The 24,755-nt window shown below is 39.3% G+C and overlaps 1 protein-coding gene across 1 annotated transcript; it reads left to right on the top strand.

The window, feature by feature from the left end:
* Positions 1 to 628: 628 nt before the first annotated feature.
* On the top strand, positions 629 to 24,036 carry LOC131217006 (phosphatidyl-N-methylethanolamine N-methyltransferase). Its single transcript, XM_058211683.1, has 2 exons — positions 629 to 953; positions 23,487 to 24,036. Exons 1-2 carry the CDS (start codon positions 712 to 714, stop codon positions 23,734 to 23,736), a joined length of 492 nt encoding a protein of 163 aa, XP_058067666.1. The 5' UTR covers positions 629 to 711; the 3' UTR covers positions 23,737 to 24,036.
* Positions 24,037 to 24,755: the final 719 nt, after the last annotated feature.

The following is a 24,755-nucleotide window of genomic DNA, read 5'->3' as shown; positions in this document are numbered from 1 at the left end:
GGGGGAGTGGCCAATCCGTCTCCCCTGATGGAACCGTCCGTCTCTACCTAGTTCCTGGTGCGGGTAGTCTCCAATCCCCGTTCGTTCTGGTAGGTGCTCTGTGGTGCCCACTTTTGATGTATGTGTTTTATCAAAGCTGTCCATCCATTAAGGATATCATTTTAGTTCATAATCTCAAAAAGAGGCAGATCAATGGCACAAGTGGACCACACCATAAGAAACGGTGGATATTGAATGCTTACCATTGCAAATCTGTTGAGGGCCACAGAAGTTTTGGATCAATACGATATTTACGTTGTCCCTTCATCCATGTATTTTTGACCTTATGTACCGGTTGGATGAAAAATAAATATCACGGTGGGCCGAGGAAGGTTTCAACGGTGGAATTCATCGTCACCACTTTTTCCTATGGTGTGGTCCATTCGAGACTTCAAACTTCCTTATCGTTTTGGATAATGCCTAAAATAATCTTTAAAAATAGATAGACGGCATGGATAAAACATATACATCAAGGGGTGCACCATAGAGCCCCTGCCAGGACCGTCCGTCTCCATTCCGGTCCTGGTAGGGTTAGTACCCCATCTTTCCCAATCCGGGGTCCTTTAAACAGGGCTTGAGAAATGAGAAGGACAGAGATGAATAAGGGAAGAAATTCAAAAACTTAAAAAAGAAAAAAAAGAAAAAGAAAAAAAGAAAAAGAAAGGAAAGGAAATGAATGTGGTAGTTTGCATTGTACTGTTACTTCCCTTCCCTTTCTACTACTGTCTGTGGAATTACCCACAATCATGGGTAGATTTGTGTGGAAAGGACACAGACCCATGTCATAGAATGGCCCAGATTTCTCATATAATCAAAATCTTGCAGATTCTGGCCCTCTTCTCTGTGGCCCACCTCTCCTGGCCCCCTTGGTACTTTTGGGTTCTTTTCACTTTTGGCCAATACCTCAATTTCAAGTGAGTTTTTCTTTTTTCTTTATTTTATTTTATTTTTAAATTCAAGGTAGTTTTGGGTTTTCTTCATTTTATTTGTTATTGTATTTCAACATAGGAGTTGATATTTGCACTCATTGTTTCATGACTCGGAAGGGTCTGATGCTACTTGTCTGAGTCGACCCGAATGATTCGTCTGGCCTTGAATTTGCATAATGTAGTTGGGTTTTTAATTCCAGCAAGTGGGGTCTATGGTTCGGCAATCCCAGCCATTTGTTTTCTATGTCCAGCCATGGATGGATTACTACTATTGTTTGGAGTATCCTCCATATTATCTGTATCTCCAGCTTGGTGATACGCTGATACCTATAACACTGGTAGCAATACTGATAACACTGGTATTATCAGAAATTCTAGGTATCGATAATATAATCGCTTGGTATTGCCAATGTTTTACCAATATTTTTTATTGTGTAACTTTTAGGTGTCTCTTGTATCGCTAATGTACTGATATTGCCAATGTATCACCAATATTTTCGACTGTGTGATTTCCAGGTGTCGCTTGTATTGCCAATGTATTGGCAATATTTTGATAATATCGCTAATGTATCGGAATAATGGAATGGTCAATATTCATTCGTTCGTTCATCATCTTCTTCTTTTTCGTCCCATCTCCTTCCTTTCCGAATGAAACCAGAGGAATGTCTCATTATGATCTGAATTGCATCCTTATCTTATCCTTCCCTTAGGACTGTAAAGTTATCTTTCTTCAAGAATGGGGTAAAAATCTTAACCAAGTAAGGGTTTTATCAAACCTATAAAATTGTTATAAATATTTTTAACCTTTGGGACTATCAAGAATCATGATCCAAAGCCCAAATTATTCAAAACCCTCATGAAAAACATTCGTGGTTCATAATGTTAAGCAAATAATTTAGTCTCGAAGTTCCTAATTTCTCTAAGCAATGGTGGCTGATTTCAGAGCGAACATTGATACTTTGTCTGCGGATGTTAGATCTCAAGTCACAAATTATATGGATAAGATTCCAAGGGCTCCAATAGCCTTCCAACTCTTATCTTTCATAATCCATTATCATATTCTATGGATTATGATGTGGAAATACCACATTGATATCAATAAATTCAATTATTCAACCCCATTTGTCAAGTCTATTATAAATGGTGGGATAAATTCTATATTAAATCTAACAAAAATGATTGCCCTTCCTCTTTTAAAAATCTAAACTCCAAAAATAAAATTAATCAAAACTCTTACGATCATATTGACAGTGTTAAAGAAAAGCTCAGAGTGGCTAAAAACCTTTTGAATAAGCCTGAACGATTGCAAAAAATCCAGCAGATCATGTGGTTCGAATCCAGATTATAATTTTAACATTTCAGATAATGAATCAGTCAATGATCCTGAAAACGAAAATCTTGAAGAAGATTTTGAAAACCTCAAAGAAAACAACTGTTTCGATTTCCGCCTTTGATTTATCCAGCTTTAAAATCAAAGCCAAGATATCTCTGAATTATTTAAGTTAAAGGACTTCCCTGTTAAATGACAAACCTGTCATATCACATGACATGATGTCATGGAGGACACGCTACACTTCTTGAAGACTCATCAAAGATAAGTTCGAATTTTATCTCTTGCCAGCTTGGCTCCAGTTCTAAAGCACATGTGGCAATCAAGATAAGGTGGTGGTCTCATCAAATCTTTAATGATCAATTTGCATGTATTATTGTTGGAAGTTTTGTCTATAAATAGACGCCTTATTGACGTAGAGGCATCAGAAGTTCAGAAGCTAGTAATAGTGTTCATTTGTAAGAAGGAATGCTTCATGCTTGTTAGTGTTCAAGTTTGAAGTTTTGTATCTCTTTTCTCTCTGTATGTATCTGTCCTTCCATCTTATTCTAATCTATTACTATGATTGTAAGCAGTGTTCAAAGTATCGGTATTGCTACAAGTTTCGTTGGCCGGGGATACAAAAACAATATCAATATCATTGATAATATCGTTGATAACAGGAAATGCGAGCAAACATGGGGAAAATGGTGGATTTTTTTCAGTGAGATTTCGGGAGATGCTAAAATTTACATATTTACATATTTAGGAATTAAAAAATTGCAAAAACGAATGCATACACAATAAGTTTCCATTTAATGGGAGCCTAAAAGCACGTGATGTCGTGAGAAACCAGTCCAACCATCCCATCCATCCCATCTATCGAACCAACCTTCCATTCAGTATCTATCGATATTTCAGAATATTAACAACAGATGCTATTTCGTTGAGAAATCGTCAATAACTAGAAAAGAAACGAAAGACTGTGGTCTCAATATCGTCCATGTTGAGATAACAATAATATTGCGATATAATTGATATTATTGTTGACAATTTAAACATTGCATATAACCATGCACCCATAAAAAATTTTGAAATGGAAAGTTTTTTTTAATAAACATAATTTTGGCGATATTGATACATTGGCTATATTATCGAAATATCGCCGTTACAACGACGATACAAGCGACACCTGGAATATACTTTGTCGAAAATATTGGTGATATCGATACATTGGCAATACAAACGACACCTGGAACTTACACTAATGCAAGGGCATTTTCACATCGGGCTCGAGTGGGGTCGCCTGTGGGATGCAGGGGCACACTCGGGGTGGGCGGGGCCCATGGGGGAGGTCTCGTGTTCAACACTTCTCACCGGGGATGATTAATGTGCATTTCATGCCGGGCTCGAGTGGGGTAGCCTATGGGATGCGGGGACACACTTGGGTTGGGCGGTTCGCGTGAGGCGGTACCCATGTGATTTGGGGCCCATGAGGGGGGTTCGGCCGAGGTCCTAACCCATGAGATGTGAGGTCTAGTCTATGAGATAAAAAGGGATTAATTCGCCATGCTCTAACATTTCAAGCTTTTAGAGCAAGTAGTTAATTGTCCTGCATCATACACAGTCAAAAATATTGGCGACACTTAGCAATAAATTGCCAATACTTGGAAAATTTGAGATTACCGGTGTGATCGGTATCGCTACCGGTGTTATCGGTATCGCTGAGTTAGAGATAGGGATAATATTGGGGTACTTTGAACAATGATTATAAGTATCTATCTCTAATAATATCAAGTTTTGTTTATTAAAATATCCATATATGTTTTTGTGTTTTTTCTGATCCGCGTAGCTATGTTTATATGCTTTTTCTGATCCAGGTAGCTTAAGTGATATGAAAGCTATTTATAGGGTGGGCAAGCTGTTAAATAGAAAAGATAACTCTTTTTTAGGCCCAAGCCAATGTTTCTAGACTTCCTAACATTGCCGTTAGCCCCCACATCCCAATTCATGAATTTCATGAATTTTAACCTGATTCCCAACCCTTAGATCCAATCCTCTTTCGTAGGCTACAGATCCATTTTGCTGATTTACCTTGCCCATGTAATTTTTAAAGGTTCCTTTATAGTTTTTCGGGGTCCTTTATAGTTTTTTAGGATTTCTTTGTAATTTTTTAGGTACTTCGTAAATTTTTGATACTTAGTAATTTGTTGGGGACCCTAATTTTTCAGGGTCTTTTGTAATTTTTATGTTCAGAATTTTTCAGGGTCCATAATTTTCTATGTTCCTTTGTAATTTTTTATGATTTGTAATTTTTTGGGACCTTTTCAATTTCTTTTCCTTACGCTTGTTTGTAATTTTTCACGGTCCTTCATAATTTTTCAATGTTCTTTTTTTTTTTTTTTTTTTGGGGTTCCTTTAGAATTTTTTGGAGTCCTTTGTAATTTTTCTAGGTTCGTTTAATTTTCGTTGTTTTTTTTGAGGACATTCATAGTTTTTCACGGTCCTTTGTTATTTTTGAGGTTCCTTTGTAGTTTTTCGATGGCTTTTGTAATTTTTCGGGTTCCTTTGTAGCATTTGTTATTTTTTGGGACGATATTTCTGAATTTGACTTTGTGGAGACCACATTGCATTTTTTAGTTTAGAACTTTAGATACACTTGCTTTGGATGCACTGGTTTTTCTTCTTTTAGATTTAGATTTAACAATCTTAATACTAATTGATGGACCAAATCATTTGAAACAGTCACTGGGTCTTTTAAGAGCTTTTTCCTTCACGGAGTTCTTTAGGATTAAAGAACGGTTTGTTAACTTTTGCAGTAATTTTTGTAGGGGTTGGTTGTGGTATTAAGTGATTAAGCATAGCCTCTATTCGAGTAGTTTGATTTCCTATAGTTTGAAGATAAACGTTTGCATAGTTGTTTAACTCGATAGTTTGAGTGATATGTGCGGAGGTTGCCATAGCTTCTTTTTCCTTTAATAGTTTTGAATATTTTTTTTTTTTTAAATTGGACTTAATCATATATCATTTGATTCTATTGGCTCAAAGGGCGGATGTATTGACTCATAAAAGTTTTATTGGATCCAATCTTTCTGGTTCTTATGATTTTTTATAGTTACATTAAAATGTTTTGTTGGTTTAGAATCTCTTAGCCAATTGAAGACCAAAATGTTCTTTTTTTTTTCTTTGTTCATTCGATTGTACCAAATTTTCATTAATAATTCTTCTTTGTTAAAAGTTCTAAAAAACCATTGCTTTCTTTAGAATTAAAATCTTTTCTCAAGAGTTCCTTATGAAAATAGATGGGATGACATATGATTATGATGCAAGGTATTCTGTAACGGTAAAGGTGGCCGTAATGGCCACCACCTAGAGTTGGGCATCAAGTCGAGTCGGACCGAGTTAGGGCTAACCTGACTCGATACCGAGTCCAGCATGCCTAACTCGATCTGAGTTTAGGTCCGGCTTGGACTAAACCTAAACCGAGTCTGACCCGGTCACAGGTATCGAGTCGGGTCGGGTGTGGCTGGTATCCGCGGGCTGAAATCACAGCTCAAAACCTAGGTGCACCTGCTAGAATTGCAACCTCTCTACATGGCATCTTAGATCTGAAACGTCAAATTTGGGGGTTTTTTTTTTTTTTTTTTTTAAATAATATGTATGGGTCGAGTTTCGGATCGAGTCGAGTCAGTACTGAGTTGGATTTTGGGTTGAGTTGAGTTACTGGGTGACCCGAGCTCGACTTGGTTTGAGTTCGGATTGGACAAAGTCTACTCGGTTCGGATCGACTCACCCACTCGGTTTGGGTCTGAACGAGTCTGCCGAGTCGAGTCGTCCCGTGCTCAACTCTACCACCACCGTTACCTTTACAATACGGGGTGTAACGGCCATTATAGGGGCCGTAATGGCCGTTACAGTCTTTTAAAAAATAATAATAATAAATTGAAAAAAGAACCTGAAAACTTGTATCGTCCCCGTAATTGATCATTACAGGGCTGTTATGACTTTTACAAGGGGTGTAATAGGCTATTATGGGGGTTGTAACAGGCCGTTACGGGTCATTTTTTCTGTAACGGCCGTTACAGCCTTTATGACCCTGTAACGTGGAACGGTTGCCATAGTTACCTTTACGTAACGGCCTTTATGCAACACCATATTATGATGATGTTGATGAATAGATATCGATGACATTTCAACTAGATCAATTTTCAATACCAAGTTTTTGGGAGTAGCATATCTTAATGATCTTTCAAAGTTCTCTTCAAAGGCATTGTTGTACCACAACCCACTAATGCATTGTCATACCACAACCCTATTTTGCTTGAATGAGCATGGACAGTTGGCAATCTCCCTCCAATTAGATTCACATAATGTTGTAGGAAATGTTCACTTTTAAGAATCCAATAGAGGAATTGTGGAACTCAAGTAAAATTGGAAGGTTGTGAAGGATTTAAATTCATGAAGAAGCTTGTTGATCTTGGGGAAAAGATAAGGATTGGAAGCAATTAAGGGATCTTAACGTGATTAGGGGTTGACATAAAATGATGGGGAAGTAGAATTACCATAAAGAAGTACTTGGATTTCATGGTTGGTTATTGGTTAGCCCCTTAAACAATACGAACTTCACTTTGCTACAAAAACAAAACAAAATATCCTAAAAGGGGGGTCAGCTTGTGTCTAACACTTATATTATTATGAAACATAGATATGGTACTCTTAAAGGAATACATAAAAAGATAACACACACATTTACCTACTCGCACCCTCAAGTTGGAGCATGGATATCGATCATTCCACCTTGGAACATATACGAAGCAGGTGAGGGTCAACTTGTGTCTAACACTTATATTATTATGAAACATAGAATTACCATGAGCATAAAGAAGTACTTGGATTTCATGGTTGGTTATTGGTTAGCCCCTTAAACAATATGAACTTCACTTCGCTACAAAGACAAAACAAAATACCCTAAAAAGGGGGTCAACTTGTGTCTAACACTTATATTATTATGAAACATAGATATGGTACTCTTAAAGGAATACATAAAAAGATAACACACACATTTACCTACGTGCCCCCTCAAATTGGAGCATGGATATTGATCATACCCACCTTGGAACATAGATGAAGCAGGTGATAACGATCATTTCCCTTGGTTAAGAAATCAGCCAGCTGATCATCACACTTTTGACATGACATTTGAACATCCCTCGAGGTCACCTTTTCATGGATAAAATGACAATAAGCTTCAATATGCTTGGCACGCTTACGGTAAATTGGGTCAGAGGAGATATGAATGGCAACAAGATCATCATAGTGGAAAGTCATGTGTGAAGAAATTGGAAGGCTCAATTTAATTAATAAGATCTTTAACCACAAAAATTCATAGATGCCATGAGCCATAGCCCGATATTAAGCTTTTGAACTAGAGCATGCCATAACAGATTGTTTTTTAACTTTTCCATGGCACTAGATTGCCACCAACCAAGGTACATAACCCGATAGTCGAGCAGCTATTGGAAGGAGAGCGAGACCAATTCGTATCCATTTAGGCCTGATGATGCTTGGAATAAAGTAATACCCTGGCTTGGTGAGCCTTTGAGAAGCGTCAAGATTTGGTACATGACAATTAAGTGACCCATACATTGAGCATACATAAATTGGCTGACTATGCTCATGACACCCTGATGGGTAATTGTCATATAGATGAGTTTGCCAACCAAACGTTGATACATGCTAGCATCAAGTAAAAGATCGCTACAATCAAGCTGAAGTTGGTGATTCTGCTCAATTGGAGTGTCAATAAGCCGAGCACCAAAAAGTTCATTGTGTCGACGAAGATCAAGTTTGTACTTCCATTGAGAGGTGACAATACCATGGCTGAAACGAGCCACTTCAATGCTCAAAAAAATAGTAGAGAGAGCCAAGATCTTTAAGATCAAATTCCGTACTAGGTATGGTGTGCCATAATGACCGTTTTGTAATGGTGACGGTGGCAACTGTTACGCAATATATGGTTGTAACAGCCAGTGTTCGAAATATTGGTATCGCACCATGATCGCACTCTTGGGATACAGATACATATCGGTTATCGCACGGGATATATCGGTTGTATCACGTGATTTATCGCACTTTTTGGGAAACATGGGGAAAATTGTTGGATTTTTCAATGAAACTTCGGGGATTATTAAAAAAGACCTTAATACACACTTTTAAATCATAAAATTTCAAAAAAGAAGTGTACATAATAGGTTTCCTTTGTAAAGAGTCCTAAGCTATGCGCTGGTTGATTGAACTAATGTAACTATATTCAAATTGAATGCATAACATTAATAAATGTATTAAAATATGTATGAAAATACAATTAATTCATTCAAAAATAGAAATTGCAAACATACCCATCAGTGATGTGACTAGCTGATTTTTAAGGCACGATGGACGTTTAATGCTCATTGTTTCATGTCGTGCGGCCCATTTGATCTTAGGATCTGCCTGATTTTTGGTCTCATGCTTTAATATGCTCTAGAAAAATGGATGGATAGAGTGGATTTCTCACAAACATCATTGTGTGCCCCACCATGAGCCCCATAGGACCATCCATCTCTACCTAGGTCCTAGCGGGATGTGGATTGCCTACTGATCTGAGGGCCTCACCATAATATATACATTTTATTCACTTTGTTCATCTATTGTTCCAAATAGTTTTATACCATAATCCAAAATATGAGGCAGATTCAAATCTCATGTGGCCACATCATTGGAAACATGGGCCATATGAAGTTTTTAATGATGCGTCAGTGGAATTTGGATCCACTTAAATTTTAGGATTTTTTTTTTTTTTTTTTTTTTTTAAATGGTGAGGCACTCAATCACCATTGTTTCTTATGGTGTGGTCCACCTAAGATTGGATCTGCTTAATTTTTGGGACCGCATCCTAATATAGGCCGGAGAAAAGGATGGACGACATAGATATTATACACATTGGAAAGGTGATGTATATGTTTTATCAGGGGTTTGTGGGGCCCAATGTGATGTATATGTTTTATCCACGCCGTCCATTCATTTTAATAGATACTTTCAGAGTATGAGCTAAAAAATTAGGGAGATGTAAGGCTCAAGTGGACCACACCATAGGAAGCAGTGAGGATTGAACAACTATAGTTGAAAATATCTTGGGGGCCACATAATTTTTGGATTAAGCTAATATTTATGTTTTCTCTTCATCTAGGTCTGTTAGACCTTATGAACAGATTGGGTGACAAATAAACATCATGATGGGCCCTAGGAAAGTTTCAACGGTGGGCATCATTGTCACCACGGCTTCCCATGGCGTGGTCCACTTGAGCCTTAGATCTGCCTCCTTTTTAGGTTCATGCTCTAAAATAACCTATCAAAATGGATGGACGGTGTGGATAAAACACATACATCATGGTGGGCCCTACATAGCCCTCGACAAGACCGTCTATATCCGGCTACTGAATCTACTTGCGCCCGTAAAAAAAAGGACACGGATTAGGCCTACAGGTTGGAAATCGTATTGCGTACTGAGTTACTTAGTACGCTCTTATCGTACTGAGAAAACTCAGTTGGGCCCACCTTGAATGTATGTGGTCTATCCACGCCGTCCATCCGTTTTTCCATCTAATTTAAGGGGTTGAGCCCGAATTTGAAGCATATCCAAAGATCAAGTGGATCATACCACTGGAAACAGTGGGGATAATGATTTCCACCGTTGAAACCTTTCTAGGCCCCTCGGTGATGTTTATTTGTCATCTAACCTGTTCATAAGATCATACAGACATGGATTAAGGGGGAAAACAAATATAATCTTGATCCAAAACTTCTGTAGCCCCCAAGAATTTGTCAACGGTAGACGTTCAATTCAACTCTTTCCTATGGTGTGGTCCATTTGAACATTGGATATGCCTCATTTTGGGCTCAAGGCCTAAAATTATTTGGTAAAATGGATGGACGGAGCGGATAAAGTACATAAATCATGGTGGACCTCACAGAGTTTACTTAGTACGCTAAGTGTAGTGAGTTGCTACTACGCAATCCGCTTCCTATAGGTTGAGTAGCGAGACTCGCTACTAAAGTGACATCACCAAGTTCCGTGGGCCACACCATGATTTGTGTGTTGTATCTACACCGTCCATCCATTTGGAGAGATCATTTCAGGGCATTAGACAAAGAATGAGGTAGATCCAGAGCAATAGTGGACCCCACCACAGAAAATAGTGGGGAGAGTGACGCCCACCATTGAATCTTTCCTAAGGTCCACCATGATGTTTATTTGAGATCTAACCTTTCCATAAGTTAGCACAAACATAAAATAAGGGAAAAAAACAAATTTCAGCTTGATTGAAAACTTTCATAGCCCTTAGAAGTCTTTAATGGTGGGCATCACTCTCCGCGTTGTTTTCTATGGTGGGGTCCACTAGAGCTTTGCATATGAATCATTCTTTGTATCATGCCTTAAAATGATCTCTCCAAATGTATGGACGGTGTGGATACAATGCATACATCATGGTGGGGCCCACATAACTTGGTGACGTCACTTCAATAGCGAGTCTTGCTACTCAAACCTGTCAGCAGCTAATGCCCATCCCTAAAAGGCATCCGAGGCCTTTTTTTCAAAACAGAGGAACCCTAAAATCCAAAAATCTCTCTTTTTCCCTCAAATACACTCTAGTCCAAATCTCCAATTTTTCAGATTATTTGCCAAAAACGAAGGGAATCGAAGATTTTTTCGCAGTTACCTACGAACGGTGCACGGCTTTGATCGATTGGCCCACCCAATGCAACTTCCGATTAGGCAATCTCTTTTACAGGTACCAAAATACACTATTTTGAAAGTTTTTTCCTTTTAAAAAATTATATATATATTTTGATTTTTGGGGCTATTTCAGGTTTTTTTTAAAAAAATTTTCGACATTCCCGGCCCTTTAATTGTGAAGGAAATGTTAAAATTCCCGATAAAAAACAGTAGAAATGATAATATCTATTGATATCGCTTGATATTTTGTGATATCTCACGATATTTTGCAATATATCGCACGATACATAAGATTCTTCCTTTGTATTTCAAGGGCCTTTTGATGGGTTTCGTATCGCTCGCCATCGATACCAATAATTTCGGCCGATAGTATCGATATTACGAACACTGGTAACAGCCACAATGGTTGTTATAGAAAAAATTACTTACAACAGTCCATTATGGGGCCGATACAATTTTTTCTTTAAAAAAAGGCTGTAATAGTCGGTATCGTAACGGTAATATCATTACCATTATGGAATACCTTTATACCAAGGAATAATTTTAGTGTTTACATGGCACTATGATCATCTCCTGTCACAATGATATTGCCCACTAGACAATGACAATGGAGATACCCACAACCCACTTTGAAGAAAATGGTATGATTTTTTGCAACTCTGAGAATAGCTAAACTTCAAAAGGCCTTGATGAAAACGCTCTAACCATGCATGTGGAGATTGTTTGAGATCATAAATAGCTTTGCGGATCTTACACATATACCACTTTCTTGTTACTAGAAGAAAACTAGGAGTCATATACGCTTCTCGATCTAGGTACCCATTGAGGGAGGCATTCTTTACATCAAATTGATGGAGGGGCCATGAGAAATTTCCTGCCAAGGAGAGATGCATCCCAAAATTCAACTTGGTGACTGGACAAAAGTCTCACGAAAATCAACATTATGTGTCCAAGTAAACCCTTTAGCCACAAGACGGGCTTTGTAATGTTCAATAATGCCATTGGTTTTATGCTTGATAGTGAACACCCGCTTAGAACCAACTGCCTTTTTCCTAGCAGGAAATGGAACAATATCCCAAGTCTATATTTTTAGGGCCCGCATTTCCTACAACGTAGCTTGTTTCCACTCAAGACAAGTGAGGGTCTTAGTGAACACTACAAGAAATTGTGAGATAACAAAGATTGGAAAGAAAGGTACAGTAGGAAGTTGAAAGAGAATTATAGGAGATAAAGTTAGCAATAGGATGAGTTGTATGTGACTGTTGTCCTCTACACAATGCAATAGGAAGGTCTAAAGAATCTGATTGAGGACATCATATCATGCACGTCTTTACATGTGTATCGGAGGAGGCGGGCCTCGGTCTCTCTGTGGCTAGGGGAGTATCCGTGTTAAAGACCCCATATTGCATGTATGAGCATTTGAAAGACCCCACACTGGGGAGATGCATATGGGTTGCTCGAGGGAGTGACTCAGACTGTTAGATTTGATGGATGCGACGATCGGACCTTCAGATCGCATGGAGTACATGATTAGGCCGTTGATCGTGAGCCATCTTTCATCAGAGGACATCATATATATTCAGGATTGTTTTTGGAGTTATTTCAGCGTGAGTTGTTTTTTTGGACTATTTATGAGGGGTTTTATATGCTTTTCTTAGAGTAGGGTTATTCTGGTCAAAATACATGAAACAAGCACCATAGTGTGATTTTGAAAAGTTTCTGAGACTTTGTGACTTGGTCCATACGATTTGGAACGAAGATCGGTGCAGTGCCCTTCTTCAAACACTGGAGCGTGAGGCTTCCAACTATCAACCATTGAATTTTCCTTCTCCATTTGAGGTATTTTGTTGAGATTTCATCGTCTTCTTATTCCAAGCCTCCATTAGCCTTCCAAAATCCATTCTTTGTCTTCCCCTTAACCTTCCCCATCAACCCCTTCCAGACCAAACCCTAGCTGCCCATGCCTCACACGCGTGACTGTATGGCCACACGTGCGGACCTCATGGGCTGGTCCGTACAGCCACCCTCTTCCCCCTTTGTTTTCCTTTTGATTCCTCATCAAAACCCTCTTAATCCTAGACCTAAACCCTAACCCTAACCCTAAGTTCCCAAATCCCCAAAATTCCCCAAACCCCAAAGCCCTAATTCACTTCAATTCGCTAACACCCAATCATCAAAACCCTAATTCCTTTTAATTACAACCCAAACCCCAAAATTTTTCTCATCCAATTGGAACAATTAAGCCCTAATTTCATTCTTCCCCAAATTTCTCTAACCCTAGACTTGCCCCTATCTTGATTTAGCAAACCCTAGGTAGTATTAGGTTTTCCTCCTTGACTTAGCCTAACCCTATGCTATTTGGATGTCCCTACATCCATTAGATCCTAGTTTTCCGTATTTAATGATCAAGTAGGACGATGCTTGACAACTTAGCCTTGAATTATGTATAAATTCATGAGATTTGTGGTGATGTTAGCATGATTTGTGATTTTTTTAAATTAATTTAATTTTACTTATTGATCTCACTTATTATTTGGCTTCATACATTGGTCCTGAATCAATTCATACTTGGTTATGAAGCTGAGGAATGAGGGGAGTCAGTGAGAAAAAGGACCATTATCTCTTCGCTTTCGTTGAGCACAAGTTTTGGGACCACTAGCTTGTTGAGAAAGTGGGACACTAGGAGAGAAGTCAACATGAGATGATGCAGAACTAGTGTCAAGAAAAGAGAGGTAAGCAAGAAGACTTTGAAGATTCCCTATGAGAAGAGACGAGATTTTCCGTGGGAGAAATAACAGGGAATGTCTTTAAAGAATGTGACGTCCATTGAGATGGCATTTGCTTGGAGCACTAGGACAAAAACATAACTTTTTTTCATGAATAACTTAAGAAAATACATTTGATGGCCTTAATGTCTAGTTTATCTTGATGGATGCCGAGAACATGAACAAATCACACATATCCAAACATACTAGGGGATGGATATAGGGAACGGAGATTTATTTGGTTGTGGAACTTGGATGGGTGCTTTCCTCTTGAGAACCCTAGTGGGCATCTGATTAAGTAGGCATCCTTCAAAACGGCATCAGCCCACATGGTCTTGGGAACATTCATTTCATGGAGAAGGGTACGAGCCACTTCAAGGAGATGCCTATTCTTCTGTTCAACCACCCACATTTTATTCAGGAGTATAAGGACAAGTGGCTTGAGACTTAAATCTATGTTCAAGCAAATAATTTTGTAAGGCCAATGAGTTGTATTCGCCATCATTATTAGAGCACAACTTTTATGTTAACCTCAAATTGGTTGGCAACCATCCATGGGATACCAAAAAAATGGAGAATATTTCATCTTTGAATTTCATAAGATAAACCCAAGTAGTTCGAGTACAATTATCAATGAAGGTAACAAGTATCCACAATAAAAAAACAGATGTCATTGGAGAGGGACCCTGAAAGTCAAAATATGCAAGGGATAAAGGAACCACAAATTTTCAGTTAAGACTACTTGGATATGAAGATCACAGTGTTTCGCTCGTTGACATGTTTCATAAAATAAACCCATCATACTATCACACTTAATAACTTAAGACTATCGATTGGGATATGGCCAAGACAACGATGCTGGTACAAAATCCGATGCATAGTAGATAGCTTGGCTTGAAGTGTGAAGGGCCAATTCCTGATCATTTGTAGGTTGGAGGAGACATGCAATTCTCTGTCCAATTGTCAAGTTGTGAAAAGACATAATAAGATGGAAAAGTGTCGGCCTGTGTGAGGTGGAACCTATGTGAAGTGGGGCCTGGGCTATGAGATAAAGGGATTGATTTGCTACGCTCTATCAGTTCGAGCTTTTAGAGCTAGTGGTTAGTTGTCTTGCATCAAAGTGGTATTAGAGCGGGATGGCTTGTGTTCGAGACTCCTCATCGGGGGTGATTAATCCAGGGGCATTTTCACATTGGGCTTGAGTGGGGCGGCCTATGTGAGGCAGGGGCACATTCGGGGTAGGCGGCCTGTGTGAGGTGGAACTCATGTGAAGTGGGGCCCACGAGGGGGGTTCGGCCGAGGGCCTAACCTATGTGAAGTGGGTCCTGGGCTATGAGATAAAGGGATTGATTCGCCATGCTCTTTTAGTTCGAGCTTTTAGAGCAAGTGGTTAGTTGTCATGCATCAACTATGGTTGAGCAACCGAGTAAGACAACTAATAGATAATAAATTAGAGGACAACTGCAGGACATGGAGCACATAAGATAGGGGTAGGGATGAGGAGACATTAAAGTATCTACACCATCAACACGAGTATAGGAACCATTAGCAATTTTGACATGACATTTGTATACAAGTAATAATGAGTAAGAGTGAATTGTACCAGTGATATGATTTGATGTGCTAGAATCAATGGTCCAAGATAGATTGACAACAGGATAGACACAGTGTGCGGATGCTGATATACTTGACGGGGTAGAGTTACGTTGATGAGGAGTGGTGGAGGTCAATGATGCAAAGTAGCAAGTTCTTCATCTTGAGACTTGTGTCGTGAGTGCTACTCAAAGACAAACCCTAGGCCTCATTATGGGCAATGTTTGAGGAGTCTATTGCAGTTGCGTAAGCCTTCCATGATGGTTGACCAACAAGTATCTCGTCTCGCGTATGCCTAGGGTGACCACAATCTGTATAGACTAACTTGTAACGCTCATCATTAGTTAAATTGCTTCAGCCCTACACAAGCTCATTATGACTATGATGTACATCTCCATAATTGCGGCTAGAATCACCATGGCCAGAAGTATTGTGGCCCATGCTATAGTTACTTGATCCAAGCCTTTAACCTCATTCAGACATTCATTTACTATTGTCACCACCCATCATAGAACTAAAAAAAAATAAAAATGCCAATTGATCATGAGAACTAGAAGATGTATCCAACATCATTTGTCGGCAACTTCTTGTTAAAGTAAAGCATAGACCGTCTTAATAAGGGGGAGAGGCTCTCAATTGAGAATCTGTGTGCGAGTGTTCACATACTCTGAAGTGAGCCTAGCAAGAAGATTGGACATCTGTTGCTTTTCAATCTCAACGATCTTAAGCACAACATGAATGTACTAGTCTATGGTGTCCCAACTCAAGCCACATCCCTCAAAGAGCTGTGTAATAGTTTCCTAAAGACCTCTCCCCTTGATGAAAATTGGAATCTTGTGGGTCAACTGGAAGATACGAGCAACATTCTTTTTTTAAGAATATGCGGCCGCCACAGATTCCCAAATCTTTTTAGCAGTCTTGCAGTACATGAACATGTACTAATGTCAACCTCCATAGAATGGAGCAACCATCCCATTATCATTATGTTATCCGCTTCCCAATCTACATAAGTGGGATTGGATTCTTTAGGTTTGGAATCGACCCATCAATACTCCCGAACTTCTTACAGCCTCCGGCTCCAATGAACATACAAATAGACTTAAACTACACCTTCTGGATATACTTAACTGATCAGAACAAGACTGAAGAGATGAAAAAGCACCTTCTGGATCAACCAAAGCTAGGACTAATATCAGAAATATCATCAACTGATTTGTTGTGAGACCTACCTGAAGGAGACTGTCATGAGGTTCATCTTGGATGGGCCTTTCAATTTCAGCAGATGCAAACTAGGTGTTCCTTGGAGTCAAGCTGTAGCATGTCGCTTTTGCGATGGGTATGTCCATGGTTTGTACAATACGGATTGTCTTTATCATCATTTAAGAGATGATTGAAATTGCGGTAATGACCGCTCTAGTAGAAGTAGGAATACGTTAAAGTGTCCTAAAGGGGGGTGAATAGGACTTTATAAAATTTTATGACAATTTAAAATCCCATTGACCTAATCTTGATATAATATGGAACTTATCAAGATATCTTCAACTTAACTCTAATGGCTTCCAAGCCAAATAGAGGATCCAATCACAAGACTATTCAATATTTAACCAATATATATGCTTAGTCTATAATGGATGAACAATGTGACTGTGTGTGGGATGTGATTCGTATCAGTTCTAAATAATCATGTTAATATGCTTCATGAGAACATTCAAACTAAACACAATAGAGCAATATGTAAATAACAATCCCAAACACAGTCATTTATAGTGGTTCAGCTATGTGCCTACTCCATTCCCGGCGAACGCACTCAACCCTTGAGTGTACCGGATTTCACTAACAGAGGTTTTACATCAGGTTCACCTCTAACCTTTACAACCTACACAAGGTACCTAAACGTGCCTACACAAAGGCATACTTTTATGCCCTACACAAGAGCAAATGATCCACACAAGGAACCTAGGGTTTTATGCCACACAGGCCAATGATCTACACAAGGAACCTAAGTTTTAGGCCACATAGGCCAAGGATCCACACAAGGAACTTAAGTTTATGCCGTACACAAGAGCAAGGGTCAACACACAACACCCACATGTACTCTCCCGTCGGAGGCCTTCTATGAGGACTTGAAAGGGGTGAGAAGCACCTGTGACCCAAACCTACACAAGGAATGATCAACAGGGTCTCTTGACTATAATGACTTACAGATATGTAGGTGAGCCCCGTTAAGCACGTTGATGAAGATCTCTTTCTTGATGATGAAGATTCTTCAGCTCCCTTGATCCGCAACACTCGATATTGTTCCAATAAAGGCGACGGGTTGGGTCAAGGTTATCTTGGAATCTACTCTAATAAATATTAACTATTAAAGCGATGAAAAGATTCTAAGTTGGTTAAGCATTCAAGGGATCCCAGCTCAATGATTTGCCATTAAAGGTGGTAGCTGGAAGATCCTTGAATGAGGAAGTTCATTCACCTATCCACTCTATTGAATATCAATGATGAGGGTGGATTGAGGAATGAACTCCCTATGAGAAAAAGGGCTTAGGGTATGAGATATGTAGTTGCTCTCTCTCCTTTTCTCACAACAGCAACCAAGAGCAAGCTTCCTATATATAGGCAAAAAGTCCCAACGGTAATAAATATGTCAAGTCTGACTGAGTTCGATTTCATCGGTCCTGACTCGATGTCATCGAACGTAAACTTTCGATGCCATCGAATTAGGGTTCGATGATGCGAACTCAGCTGAAGCACATACCCGGAACTTTTTGGCTGAGGATCGATGTCATCGAACATGCGTCGATGTTATCGAATTTTGAATCTCGATATCATCGACAGTGGTTTCGATATATTGATTTTTTCAATGAATATTTTAAGAAAGCTTGCTGGACATGAACAGGTTGGATTCGATGTCATCGAGCCTACTTCGATATTATCGGATTTCAAATGTCGATGATATCGAACCCTAGTTCGAACCCTAGTTCGATATATCGATCTTTTCAGAAGATTTTCCTTGAGAGATTGCTGGACATTCCTTTATCCGAAATCGATGTCATCAACATGGTTTCGATATGATCGATATTTGAATTTCGATATTATCGAGGGTAGCTCAATTCTTCGATCATATCCAAATGATTTGCCTATCAAACTTGCTGGTCATGTTTTGTCCGAATTCGATGATATCGAATCTCCCTCGATGTCATCGGGATTTGAATTCCGATGTCATCGAGGCTCGTTTCGAGTTATCGACGAAATTCCCGATTTGCCTTTGAAGCTTGCTGGACACAGACTAGCCAATATTCGATGATATCGACCCTTGCTTGATGAAAAATCATCGGAATTGAATTCCGATGTCATCGAAGCTCAGTCGATTCATCGGGAATATTGTCCAATGTTATCTAAAACACTGGTTCGATATCATCGATGTAATCCCAATACATCGAAGAAAGTTGAAAACGAAGAGAATTTTACTGTTTGCAAAATCAGTTTTCATACTTAAACTCTTATGTTGTTCTAAGCTTTTTAAGGATTCATATACCTGGGTGTTTTGGGACATGGGATGTGAGGCTAAGTTTATTTGTGATGAGCTCTGAACACACACCCGGTTGAGGCAATGTCGTGAACGATCTTCATATGGGGCCCACTCGACTCATTGACTCAACACTCAAGCTAATTGATAAACCAGGGCACTTTCAACAATCACATTGACGATCAATATAATCATGACCACTATATCACTTAGATTTTCCACCACGATCACGACGACCTTGACAACTACCAGTATCACGACCATGATGATAAGAACTTGCTAAGGCCGATGTTCTGGAACAATAATATCTACAACAAGCATTACTTTCTGACGACTCTCTTCTGGCTGTATGAGGAAACTGTACCAGGTGACAAAAGAGAATCCCTACTAAGAATCTGAGTACAAGTAGTCTTAGACTTGTATAAGGCCAGCCATTAAATCAAATATATGTTCTTCAATTTCAGTTCTGCGTTCTTTATCACAACATGCCCTTATAGGTTGCTGATTTCTTAACTCAAGCCACATTCTCCTTACAGTAATGCCATGGTCACCCATGGATTTTTCACCCTGAGGAATGTGATGACTTAGCCATGTTTTTCTTTTGAGAGTACAACGCTGCAATAGAATCCCATATTTCTTTTGCAGTTTCACAGTACATCATGTCAAGTTTCTTTCAAAAAAAAAAAGTATATCATGTCAAGTAACCATGATATAACAATCATATTGTCAGCCTCCTAGTCTCCAAATGCTGAGTCATCTACTGATGTCTTCACAGCTTTACCATCTAGATAACCCAGTTTCCATTTACCACCAACGAACATCCTTGCAAAATTTGAACATTCTAAATAGTTTTTCTCTGTCAAACTTTACAGTAGTAGCAATCTGAGTTGGGTGCCACCTTTATTTGCCCGTATCCCAAAGGATGTGATGGACTTTCTCCAGGATTTTTTTTCTCAAGAAGGGTGCTTTTTGCTCGAGTTGGGCTCCACCTTTATTGCCCTCATCCCAAAGATTGAAGGTGCGGAAGGGTTGAAAGACTTCAGACCAATCATCTTAATAGGAAGCCCGTACAAAATTCTCCCTAAGGTGCTTGCAACGATACTCAAGAAAGTGATGGATAGCATTATTTCCCCTAATCAAGGAGCCTTTGTGGGGGGTAGAGAAATTCTGGATACAACCCTGATTGCCCAGGAGGGCATTGGCTCTCATTACAAACAAAAGAAGCCAAGGATAGTTTGTTAGTTAGATGTGGAGAAAGCCTACAATCACTTAGAATGGGAATTTCTGGATTACTTGCTAACCAGAATGGGTTTTGGAGCCAAATGGAGACATTGGACACAGATTTGTGTCAGATCCAGTTCCTTCTTGGTGCTAGTTAACAGATCCCCCAAAGGATTTTTCAAATCCTCTAGGGGTCTTAGACAAGGAGATCACTTGTCTCCTTATCTCTTCAATGTGGTGGCAGATGCTAGCCAAAGGGCAAGAGACGGGTCTCTTTAGAGGCTTTCAGTCGACCAGGGTGGCGGCGCCGGTTTTGCACCTTCAGTTTGCAGATGATACAATTATATTTTCAGAAGCGGATCCAGTTATGGTGGACAACCTGCAGAAAGTGATTGTGTTTTGAGGCGGTTTCCAGGCTGAAGATTAATGTGGGAAAAAGCGAAATCCTTGGAGTGCATGTTTCTAATGATGAGTTGTCTAGCCTAGCTTCCTTCTTCGGTTGTAAGGTTGGGTCTTTCTCTTCATATTATTTGGGGCTTCCATTATGCATCAGCAAACCTGCAATTCACCTATGGGATAAGGTGATAGAAAGGATTGATAGCAAACCGTCCAAATGGAAGAGTCGATATCTCTCTTTAGGAGGTCGACTAACCTTGATTAAGGCAGCTTTTTCTAACATGCCCATATACTTCTAACATGGGACCCGCATGCCTGCCCGGCCAAAGGGTGCTAGTGAGACTTGAAAAGTTAAGACAGGATTTTCTTTGGAAGGGAGTCGTAGGAAGTTTCAAGTTCCACCTATTGAAGTGGGAGGAGGTTTGTAAACATGTTGCTGAAGGCCGGGCAGGTATGCGGGTCCTTGAAAGCATGAATTCAGCTCTTCTTGGAAAATGGTTATGGCAGTTCGCCCCGGAAATTGGTGGTTCCTGGTGCAAAATCATTGCTGCCAAGTATGGGCTTTAGGACGGGGGATGGCATACGAAGAGATTGCTCTGTATAGGGCTTCCTTTGTTTGGAGATCAGTGATGTCTCTTACGGATGTATTCTGGAAAGGTGTCCTTTTCAGTAGGGGACAGATCTAAAACCAGATTTTGGGAGGATACATGGTGGGGCAATGGGCCGTTGAGCACAAATTTCCCTTACCTGGCATCTCTTGCGCCATTGCCGATTTGAGGGTGATTGACTGCTACTCCTTTGGTGGTTTGGCGATAGTTTGGATGCCTACGTGCAGAAGGAACCTTGCAGAAGATAAGACTGACTTTGATTTCTCTCCTTCAGTGCTTGCAGCTTGCAGCCCCAGCTGGGGAATCTGATTCTATGGTATGGCTCATGCTTAGCTTAGGGAGGTTTTTGGTCAAATCTTTCTATTCGATGCTTCAGGCCAATAGTACCGACTCTTCTGAAACACATGCCTCTCACTTCTGGTTTTACAGAGCTACTGCTAAAGTAACAGCATTCATGTGGTTGGTAGGACGCAAGAGGATATTAACGATTGATAATCCCCAAAAAAGATCTTTGATTATTCTGAACATGCGTTGTATGTGTGAGCAAGATGCATAAACAGTTGACCACCTGTTCATGTGTTGTGCGTTCGTTCAAAAGTTATGGGACTGGTTCCTAGCAGCCCACGGGGTGGCTTGGGCAATGCCATACACCATGAGGGACCTCTAATGGGAATGGCATTGGGGTAGGAGGGGGAAAGTAGCTTTCCTTGAGATGGGGATTGACTTTGCCTGCGATTTGGTGGTCCATCTAGGGCGAGAGAAATTGAAGGCTTTCATAACCAGTCTCGATCCCTTTATGCTGTGCTGATGGGAACAACTGTCATGTTGTCGGAATGGTCCGCTTTGTAATGGTTCTTATAGTTCGAGCTTTGGCTCCATTTTTCTTGGGAGAGTTGGGTCTTCTTCTTCTTCTTCTTCTTTTTTTTTTTGCCTGCTTCTTTTGCCGGCGTGCTTCTTAATAAAAATTCTCACTCTTCAAAATAAAAAGAAAAGAAAAGTAGTAGCAATCCTGGGCAATCCGTTATCCTAGATATTAATGTTCCCTTTGGGCCTGTTTGGTACGTGGGCTTAGATGGGATTAAGTGGGATGGAGTTGCATTTGGTCCCATGCAAATTCCATCCGGCGTTTGGGGAGTATGGATGCATTCGTGTCACTCATTCTAGACCGTCCAGATCATGAGCCCACTGTGGACGGTGCACAATGCAAATTTCAGTTTGACTGGAGTCTTAGTTGCAAGGATCCTTCTAACCAGGTACCCTTCCCACTTCAAATCACACTTCGGACTCCCGCTTCCTCTTCCTACCTGTTTATACTTGCAACATTTTGAAATAGACACTTCCTCGCCCCCACCCCGCCACGTTGCTTCACTCTTTGTTCAACTTTAGATGATTCTAACTATACCCAAAATCTAGTTTGATTGGGTGATTCTAACCATCTGATTAATCATTATTTGACTATGTTATTCTAACCATACATTTGATGACCATCAGACTGTTAGGGTCACCCATTCAGTATGTGTGATTTCTTTGAGCCATATCCATGGGGGATACCCTACAATTTGGTGGTTTGGACTGAGGTGCTTGTGTTGTCCACGATGGTTGTTTTCTTTCACATAACATGTCATACTTGGCAGATTATTGTATAGTTTCTCTTAAAACATGGATTCCATTGATGTCCATTCATAGTTGGCGAAATGTCATACAGCAAAAAAAAAGGGTATAAAAACATGCAGATTTTATTCGATTTTAATATGGTTTGGATTTAAAAACTGAGAGTGAGAAAAAAAGGCTATCTATTTACATGTGTGTAACATACTGTATAAAATAAGATGAAAATACAGAACTAAAATTAAAATAATTAGAATTTCTGTGTATGAGTAATAATGCACATAGGTAACAATTGGGAGTGAAGTCATTCTGTCAATCTCAAATTCTTCGTTTCCAAGTAATCCTTACACCGACCACTCTCCACTAAAATTTCCCATTTCCATCCAATTCTGTCAAGCTTCAATGGATGACGATGACAACAATGACCAATCTCCACCTTTATATCACCATTGATAGCTTCTTTATAATAATAATAATAATATTAGTAAAAAGGTTTTTCTTCTTTTTGAAAAAGAAAACATGTTTAATTCAGCTTGCTGAAAAAAGATACTTTTTTTTTTGTCACTCTTCTGAATTCTGAGATACATGGAGTTTTAAATGTTAAAGCATGGATTTAACTATGGTCTGACATGTCTATTTTTCAAGTTATTTTGAGTTGTTATGTTTCATGTATCAGCTTTTCACATGCCCTGATACTAATGTAATTGAAATTCCAGGGTGTATCAGTTACTCGGGGAGTTGGGCACTTACTACGGCATACGCTTTGGAAAGAATATTCCTTGGGTATACGAATTTCCTTTTGGATACATTAAGGACCCACAATATGTAGGAAGCATTCTGAGTCTTGTTGCATGCTTGTGTTGGGTCCCATTTCAATACATACTTCTATGGGTACTCGGCTATGTGTTCATGATGGTGATCGAGTCCAAGGAAAATCCAGACACTCGTGCTAAGCCACAATGTTGAACAACCTCTTCAATGATATTGGTGGAGGCTTTTTGAGAACTAACACTTCCTTTAACAGGCGGTAGAGTTACATGTTCGGAGATGACTGTTTCTTTTGTGTTGTGTAATAGGTTATTACAATTGTTGCGATGATGGTAAATCTGAATTTTGATTCTGACTTGGCATTTCTGCCTCCTTTGATGGCTTAGGGTGCTTTTGCTAATGGCTATTTCAGTAGCAGAGAATAATGTTTTTTTTGGTATTTCTACTCTTACTCGGATTAAAAAAAGAAAAAAGAAAAAAGGTTTATTGGGTCTCTCACTTTTATTGTATTGGAAAGATAAGTTATTTAGTATTTTGGAATTTCTACTCAAATTTCCAAAAAGATCACGAATCGGGTCTCTTTGGGTTGTATTGGAAAGAAAGAGGTATCTGGTATTTCTACTCGGATTAAAAAAAGAAAAAAGAAAAAAGGTTTATTGGGTCTCTCACTTGTATTGTATCGGAAAGATAGAGTTACTTAGTATTTTGGAATTTCTACTCAAATTTCCAAAAAGATCACGAATCGGGTCTCTTTGGGTTGTATTGGAAAGAAAGTGGTATCTGTTATTTTGGAATTTCACTCAAATTTCCAAAGAGATCACGAATCTGGCCTCTCTTGTGTTGTATTGGAAAGAAAGAGGTGTTTAACAGAATATCCACACTGGTATTGTTTCATGATTTTAGGAAATTCTACAAAGAGTAGAAATCCCAAAAAATGCCAAATTATTTTTGTTGCACTGGAAATAAATGCTGCTCTAACAATTGCTTGAATTGTTTTTGTTGTTGTTGTTGATGATAGATGATGTGCAGGAGAAATCTAAAGGGTCGTTGGATGCCTGTAAATAGTTTTAAGTGGTAAATGATACAGCCTGTCCTGTTTGGATGTTAAACCGTAAATGATTTACTGGTAAATGATTTTCTATGTTTAGATAGCCTGTAAATTGTTCTAGTCCTGTAAATGGAGAGCTAATCTTTCTATTAATGGCTGTTAGGCTGTA

This window comes from Magnolia sinica, chromosome 10, assembly GCF_029962835.1.
Source record: "Magnolia sinica isolate HGM2019 chromosome 10, MsV1, whole genome shotgun sequence".
Taxonomy (NCBI): domain Eukaryota; kingdom Viridiplantae; phylum Streptophyta; class Magnoliopsida; order Magnoliales; family Magnoliaceae; genus Magnolia; species Magnolia sinica.
This window is presented reverse-complemented; position numbering and strand designations above follow the sequence as displayed.

Coding starts and splice junctions, on each gene's coding strand:
- LOC131217006 (XM_058211683.1), top strand. CDS start 712: ATGAATGTGGTAGTTTGCATTGTACTGTTACTTCCCTTCCCTTTCTAC. Junction 954..23,486: donor GGCCAATACCTCAATTTCAA/GTGAGTTTTTCT, acceptor TTGAAATTCCAG/GGTGTATCAGTTACTCGGGG.